General features: G+C 40.8%; 1 protein-coding gene across 1 annotated transcript; it reads right to left on the bottom strand.

Moving 5' to 3' along the window:
* Positions 1 to 3,374: 3,374 nt before the first annotated feature.
* Positions 3,375 to 5,171, bottom strand: Smp_054360 (putative adenine phosphoribosyltransferase). The gene is made up of 4 exons (XM_018789725.1): positions 5,049 to 5,171; positions 4,909 to 5,005; positions 4,721 to 4,873; positions 3,375 to 3,892 (listed from the first exon to the last, which is right to left on the bottom strand). The coding sequence occupies exons 1-4, from the start codon at positions 5,132 to 5,134 to the stop codon at positions 3,668 to 3,670; spliced, it is 561 nt and encodes a 186-aa protein (XP_018655139.1). The 5' UTR covers positions 5,135 to 5,171; the 3' UTR covers positions 3,375 to 3,667.
* Positions 5,172 to 8,854: the final 3,683 nt, after the last annotated feature.

The raw sequence follows: 8,854 nt of genomic DNA, 5'->3' as shown, positions 1-8,854 counted from the left end.
TGTTGTCAGATCTTACCAGAGTTATCGAGAATTCACAATGATCCGATTGACTGTCACTTGTTTTGTTGCACTAGTTATTAGAACGAATAAAAATTAAATTTGTACAACTCAGGCATTCATAGGGAATCGTACAAACACAAAATATCAAATCACACAGTTGTTATACGTCTGATGAAGAATTCATGTTAATAGCAAACAGAATGAGGTCATGTCAACGATAACTCTGATAAGTATCTACACCACCGCTGCCTTTTCCATATCTCTTAATCTCACTACCCACCACTGTTCACTATCATTGCGTAGGCTTCTTATCAGCCTGTCGTTAAGCTGACTCCCCTTTTCGTCATGTTCAGAGACAGATGGGATGGGTTTACGAGCATCTATCAGTGAGGTAGATGCTGCTGAGATCTATTATTTCTCCCTAACCTTATGACTTACTTCATTAGCAGATATCACTGCTGTTTTCACAGCTTTTCGGATATCATTCCAAGCTGCTTCGGGGTGTGCATCACTTACATCAGTCAGTCAGTCAGCTACAACGTAGGACCAGGCACACATATGCATCGGTCCAAGTTGCCATACCTCGTTAGCACTACAAGATCAACACCGGATTCATAGTAGTTAATTTACTGGTGGTGGTAGTATATAAATTATAGGTTGTATATAAGGATATAGTACAGGAAGGAAGTTATGAAGCAATTTTAATCTCAAGGTTGAAGGGAAGATAAAGAGTGTATACACCTACGCCATTGTGATCGACTCTGAGCCATGTCACACAGGGTCTCCAATCATTGGTTACAATAATCACGCGAACCCCAACCAAGTAGTCTGCATCTGCCAACATGGCTCAGATTAGAAGTTAGCGACTTTGTGGACTGATGCCATGTTTTGGTTTGGCCACCCCTAACCTTCTTCCAACGATCGCCAATACTAGCCAGCATTGCGTGTCGTGGTAATCGGTGTTCAGGCATACGTAACACGTGGCCCAACCATCTCAGTCGATGAAGATTCATCACCTCATCAACTGATTTACCATCATTCCCTAATACCCTGTGTCTAACCTCATTATTACTTACGCGGTGATCCCAGCAGATGCGAGCAATATTTCTAAGGCATCTGTGGTCAAATACTAGTAACCTACGAGTATCTTCTACTCTTAATGGCCATGTTTCGCAGCCGTAAAGTAGAACAGAGCGAACTGCTGCGCAGTAGTAGCATCAATTACATAGCTGCCTAACTGTTTTCCTAGTTGATCATGAAATATATTCTTAGCTTGCCTAACGTTAAGTAGAACCTTAAGAGGTTTTCTTGCAACGTCTTCCTCACGTCCAGTAAGACGGGGACAAATACGCGCTCGCACTAAAGAATGATCTGAATGTAAGCACGTGCTCCAGAATGAGCGACAGTCTTCTATCGAGCCCCTCAAACATTGGGACGAATTCGGGGGTCGCCAGGTCAAAAGATGTTTTCCCTTATACTTAAAGCTATTGTCTGCTAGAATCAGGCGGTTGTCTGAGCATAGCTGCAGCAGACGGTCACCATTATCCGTTCTTCAAGTCACGATACCATAAGATCCACCCAGGTGTCTTTCCCTTTCGCTTAGTTTACCTGCTTGAGCATTACAATCAGAGTTATTAGGGGGTGTAGGAAGGATTCGAATGTGACCAACTTGGTCTCGTGTGTTGTTACGGGTATGAGGGCTGATATCACTTCCCGGCTGCCCACACCGTGGAAGGGTATTTCTTAAGGAACCTGAAGAGTAAGTTAGATTAATGTTGGTCTTAAAGACGTGGGAGCGTGACCGCAGAGCCCAACGGACAATTGCTTGAGGCCGGTCACGCACGGTCTTTTTGTGGGAAGTTTCTAACGTGCTAGTTCCATCCTTCAAAAGGCTTTACCGCCGGAGACAGAAATCCGTGAGGTATGACGTATTTAGGGTTGACCTTTCCTGACCCCTTTCTTCCTTGTGAGAAGGCAGCACCACTGCAAATGCTGGTTGTCTGAGGGAAACACCTTAATATTGCCTCACCCCCCTACAGTCAGCAGTACGACTTCGCCTGCAGACCTTGGGTTGCCGCTTTTAGTCTTACCGTTCTCCAATCAACCTGCCTGGCACGGTAGAACCTACAGGAACATATGTTCCAACCAATATAGCCCGGTTGGGTCATCACGATAGGCAAGCCCAACCACCATGTCAAGGTAGCAGCTACTGTCGGGATCATCATAATGACAAGACACACATAAATTAGACAGAACTGTCCAGTTTGAACTCACCGGAGTGAGCTACCTACAAAATTGGTATTGTCCGAACGTTCATGAAGTATAGTCATATTACTTCTGTGCAAAGTGTGTTAAACTATTCAGTTAGAAACCTACTCTGCTGTATAGCTAATTCGTCTTCTCATATCTGTTCATTCGACATACGTCAGCAATCTGGTCTCATGAGAAGAAATCACCCTGCTACATCGTGTCACTGCACATCACTCGTCGATCAGTGTTCTGTTCTAATAACCAGAAGCCTTGTTCATTTATCGCTAAATCCTCCGTCATAACACAGTGATTATCTTAATTTCCTTCTCTGCAATTCCGCTCTGGCAATGGTATCACATTCCCAAATAGCACTAAAAAACTAGTATTCACTTTGCAGATACGACATAACCACGCTAGAACACCAAACATTTGGACCCATCTTCACGACCACACAAACTGTTACAGTTAATCTGATGAAACGACGGCCTCTGTTAACACCCACCAACCCTCACAATGGATGCTTGTAGAACTAACTAACACGACTGGCTGTATAATGACGGTCAGATACTATCACTTCTAAATCATTCACCTTAATCATATACAATGAACTTTCACTCAACTGATAATTTTGGACAGTGGCTTATTTCACTGAATGAACCTATACAGTTAACTGATAACCATCCGTATAGTTGGAAGTGAGCTTAATTATTATCATCTGCTTCTCCTCCTTTACTAAGTAGACACTTATCTGTATCTCTCATTCCATAGATCATTGCATCTTATTGCTTTCAAAACTACTTACATACCACGAGCACTTGATGATTGTTGATAACTTTATTAGATGACTCAACCTTCTTTATACAATACTTGTGAACTTTAATTACATTGAACTAATACCCTTCGGTTTATATATTATTACGAAAAATATTTGAAGGTTTTTTGACAACGGCTATATTATGTGACATTACTTCATTGTGACTGACTTCCATTTGAGTAAGTTTGACCATCTTCCATAATATTGTAAAAAACCCCTATATTAATACAGACTAGTACGTGTAAAAAATCACCCATCAAGTCAATAGTGAAACTTCAGGGAATGATATCGTCGAAAAGAAAACTTTCTTCGCTGTAACGACTCCATTCTTTTTTTAAAATAACGTTCATTGATAATACAAGCAAAGTCTCCAAACAGTTGAAATCAAAATGATGGGAAAGTTAGTCAGCTAAGATCAGCATCTACATACAGAAGTGAACCCAATTACTTAAGAGATACACTCCACAACCAACAACATGTTATGCTTTATTAGATAAAAAGTATTTCAGTATTTCAGATATGCAGGAAAAAATAACTGGTGTCAAGTAATAAAAAGGGCACGAATTATGAAAGGATAAGGCATTTCTACACAAGGCATCATGTTCAAATGTTGAAAAGTGAATAAACAGGAACGTTAAGATCTTCTAGCCTTTTACGTCCAGACAGATTATTTAGTTCCATATACACCAAGCTGAATAAAACCTTAGCTCCAGATAGGTTTACCAGATTAACACAAGCTTCAAGACTTCCACCAGTAGCTAAAACATCGTCCAATAATAATATATTATCGCCAGCATTGATAACATCCTTTGGCATATCTACAGTATCCTATGGTTACAAATAAACAGTAAAATAATGAAGGCCGTGTTGCAGAGTTATGTTGAGTGAAATAAGCATAAATATCAATTAAATTGCTATTCATATAGACATCTGACTCTGCCATTCCTACTATCAAGACTACTGCGAAAGACAAAGGGTATTGGATTCAGTAATAAACCTACACTTAGAACAGAGTTGACATTGTGAGTGACTCTAAATGGAAGCTATACTTTCCAACCTACCATATGAGTGGTTGCACTCTTTATTTTACTGTAGATAGAGGGACTATCTTATATCAGCAGTAGTCACACCCGATGCTACACTACTAATTCTCCACAACCATGATCGATCAGTCACATTGGGAAGTTGCCTCCTATTGTGTAACCTGCAATTGAAAATTCATGGCAAGTCGTGATAGGACTGTATACAATTGCTTTTACAAAACATTTGGATCATGATAAAGACAACAAAATAAGCAAGTGATATTTATAGATATTCCAGGTTGATTTATACTGAATTTGAAAGTTTGTACACTGAAGAGCTCGAAATTTATTACTACAGCTCTACTGATTCTTAAACACTTCAGATATTGACAATATTTAAGCGTATGACATCGTTCTTTTACTTATGAGTATACAGACTTTATATTGTTAGGAAATTAAACAATGAGCCACGCAACTACTGTTGCAACTGACTGATTAGTCAGTTTAGCCAGTAAAAGAAATCACCAAATCTTCTATTACACTTGTCACGGGCGAAATATTACTTCGTCAATTGTGTGGCATTAATTGCAAAAATAACAATTTTTTATGTCACAAATCATTACCATAAACTTACAGTTCCATATTCCAATGTATATCGATGAGAGAAACAAGGACCTGGAAGTTTTCCTGCTTTCCGAATAGGGACGAAGGCGCAGTTCAGACGAAGGGCAAGAGCTGGTCCAAGAAGAAAGCCGCGCGACTCGAGGCCCACAACAACGTCTATTTTCTAACGTACTATAAACAGGATGTAACACAACTTACTTTACATTTACGAGCTGCCTCGGATGTAGCCACATAATATAATTCATCCAATAGGTATTGAGTTAAGACAGGATTCATGAGAACTCCAAAGAAGTCACTTCATAGGTATAAATACATATTATATGGAAAGAACCAAATACCGGAAAAGAATGCCTTTCTGTGGAAAATTCGGCACAACCCTGATGGCTGACTCGATAGCTCTAAGTCTAGACTCGCGATCAGACATTTCAAAAAATAGACTGTAACTGAAACATCGACAGCTCAGTCGGATCAGTATTTATACACTTGTGTCATCAGACACGTGTTGTGCAGGCACTACTTCGTTTGTCAAATGAAAGTTTAATACGGTAATCCTGGGTAATGTCTTTAATTAATCCCTTAAAATGTACAACATGTATCCTTTCTTATACTTTGTGTACTGCGCTACACCGAACACGTGTCACTCAAATATAGTCCCGTGGGTTTTTGACATTCAAGCTGACCTCATTAGCTTTACTAGAGATCGTAGTTGAAGGTGCTCGGCCACTCATTCACACCAGATCACGAGTGGGTACGCCATGCTACACATTCCCTTCAACTATTAGCCAGCTTAGACCAAACGTTTCTTTGACATACTGATAGCCTTCCAAATATGTCTTCAAACTCCTTCACTCCTGTCTTCTGATTTGACTGGGTTGGCATATTACAATTTTAAAGGTGTTACTGGTTAATGCGTTGTCAGGACTCTGGATACTTGTGGCATCTTTTATGATGGGACCAACGTGATCTAGTGCCCGAATTCGGGAAGTGTGAGTCTCTTCCTTGTTGGAACACTAAACATTATTTCCTAATTGTCGTTTTTTACTGTGATGTCTTTTTCATACTTTTGGATATCGTTTTCCTAGTTCTTCGGTGTACTTAGTATTCATCATGATGGGACAGACTTCCGAGTCATTTAAGATTAAGACTCTTTCGCAATCTGCAGTACTTCGCTGATGCGATGACGGAAGTTCGCTGTTTCGTCGACACTGTTGCAGAAGTTAGCGTTTTTCCTGCAAGTTCTAACAACTAACTGCCCGATGCAGTTTTCAACTTACAGTTGGCAAATGAGAAACCGATAACTACATACGGTCAGCGATATATGTACTTTAACGTAGGTTTGCGCAAACCCATCCACTGGATCTTCGTTGTTGCGGATTTTTCCATGCCAATCATTGGTATAGACCTGTTAGAACATAATAATTTGCTCACCGATACGAACAAACGGAGGTTAGTAGATGGAAATTCTAAATTATCTGTTTGTGCAACTTCTTTTTCCGGTTGAAGGTTGTCCCCAGCCACAGTAAGACATACGGTCGGTCCATACTACAAAACAAATACTCGATAAGTACCCCAAACTATACCAAGCACGACCAAACCTACCGTATGCAACCGAAAATGTTAAGCATCCCATCACGACTACAGAACCACTTGTATTCTCGAAAGCGTGACAACTGGCTCCTGACAAGCTGAGGTGAGCTAAAAACGGATCCAACCACGTGACAGATTTAAGAATCATTCAGCCACTAAACAGTCCATGGGCATTACTCTATACACGATCTCTGAAGAGGACAGCAACGACTGGCATCCATATGGAGACTATCAGCGAATGGACGAGAAAACCATTTCTGATCCTTACCTACTGCCTCACATTCAGGGTTTGGTAGCTACCTTGAAGAGTACAACCGTTTTCTTCGAAAATCGATCTGGTTAAAGTGTATGAAAACTTCTTGTGGCTGAAGACGATATCTATCGAACAGAATTCATTTACTTCCTTGGACTCTACCAATTTTCTTCACATACATTTCGGTTTAAAAAATGCTGCACAGACTCTCCAGAGATTCATCGGTGACGTCTTATGATGTTTCAATTTCGTACACGCGTATGTTGATGATCGTAAATCCGGACGGAGAATCTTAATTCTAACATCTGGACCTTGTTTCGAACGACTGCAGAAATACAGTTTTACCGACCACAACCAAGCAATTACGTGTGTCCAACAGCCTAGTAAGTTTCTGCCGATGGTTTGTACTGAATAGCGCGTCTTTCATGAGACCCTTGAACGACCAACGACCAAGTTCGTAGAAACGCGAAAATCAACAATCACGACGACTAAAAGTATTCTCCACGATAAAAGGAACTCATCGCAACAGCAACTATGCGCACACACCAGGACGTCAAAGCACTCATTAGTGGCGACATAGACGCATCCGACGGGGTAATCACTGGAGACTTATTACAATGTGTAATCCACACATGAAAACCCTTGTTACAGTTCTCGAGACACTTGTGAGACACTGAATCGAGGTTATCACGTTCTACAGTGAACGTTTCACAGTGGACTGACGCTCTTTCACTCGTCTTACCTGGTATTCGCAATGCCGTGAAAGCTGACATTGGATACACTGCTGCTCAGTTTGTTTAAAGAACTACACTTCGACTTCCAGAAGAATTCGTAGATCCTCCATCTTTTTCAATGAATATGGATTTAATCTCCTACACGAGCAGGCTAACAAATGCAATGCTCTCAGTTGGACCTGTTTTCATTGGACCTCGATCAACTGATGTTTTTGTTCAACCTGCCTAACGAAATAGTACACGTGTTTTCATACGTCGCGACTCATTTCAACCACCTTTCGAAATGGCATACAAAGGAGCCTTCAAATTTCTTGAGCGTGATCCTAAGTACCATGTCATCGATACGATTGGAGCTAACGACTGGTGGTCTTAAGTTCATGTTTTATGAAAGACACCCTGATGATGTCAATTTTCTTCTCGTACAACCACACAAGCTTCAAAATTTCCATCCCTTCCTCGGTAATCAACAACTGCGACGAAACTTCACTGATACCCGAAAGCCAACCTAAGCAACTCACTCTAGAAGGAGCGTTAGGTTTACGGAACACTTAGCCTACTACTGCGCTTAGGACACCAGATAACTATTTCTTTCGTCCCGTTTGCTTGTACTGTTGTATAAAGAAGCAAAAATAACCAATAATATGCTCATATATGTGTATATTTCTTTCTTAAAATATCCCAAAGATAACAATTGTGCGACTTTTTTCCCACGTTTTGTGTCCTAGTGCACGTACGAGTTTATTTCTACATGTTTTTACACTTTCGTTCTATTTCTTTTTCTAGACGACTGGGAAATATAAAAAGCCGACGGAGAATACAACGGATAGTAATCTTCATTGTACGGTTTTTTCATTGCTTATACTATACATTGGTTGGCAGTCGACATTAATGATATTCATTTAAGTTGTACTGAAAACACGTCTTGTTGATATGGTCGAATTCAATGCTTTCATAATAAGTACAGACTACTCTTGTTTCTTTAGAAAATAATGAACGCAGTGGAAGGGAGGGATTTTTGACGTGTTAGCTCCTTTCTTCAAAGGACCTTACCGCCGGAGACGGAAATCCGTGGGATAAAGCGAGGTGGGCATTTTCAGGGTCGACCTTTTCTAACCCCACCCCCCCTTGTGAGAAGGCAGTATCGCTGTTATGCAGGTTGTCTAAAAGAAACACCTTCCTGACGTAACACCTCTGTACAGTCAGCAGTACGGCTTCGCCTTCGGACCTTGGGATTGCTGCTTTTAGTCTGACTACTCTTCAACCGACTTGTCTGGCATGGTAGGACCTTGAGGAACGATTGTTCCAGCCAGTATAGCTCGATTGGTTCATCACGATAGGCAAGCCCGACCACCACATCAAGGTAGCAGCAATGGTCGGGTTAATAAGACTGAGGTGGTGCTCAAATCAAACCATTGGTCACTTATCGGAAGATTCTCCTAACCTATGAAAAATGACTGACCCCTCAGTAAGGTCTGTCTTCACACGCTGTGGAATTTTAACTACTGAAATCGTCTCTTCCTTGCACTCCAATTTCAATTCAGCATCAAACGCAGAGGTTACATTCTGTTTT

This window comes from Schistosoma mansoni, chromosome W, assembly GCF_000237925.1.
Source record: "Schistosoma mansoni strain Puerto Rico chromosome W, complete genome".
Lineage (NCBI taxonomy): Eukaryota > Metazoa > Platyhelminthes > Trematoda > Strigeidida > Schistosomatidae > Schistosoma > Schistosoma mansoni.
Note: the sequence above shows the minus strand (reverse complement) of the source record. Positions and strands in the feature narration are given on the sequence as shown.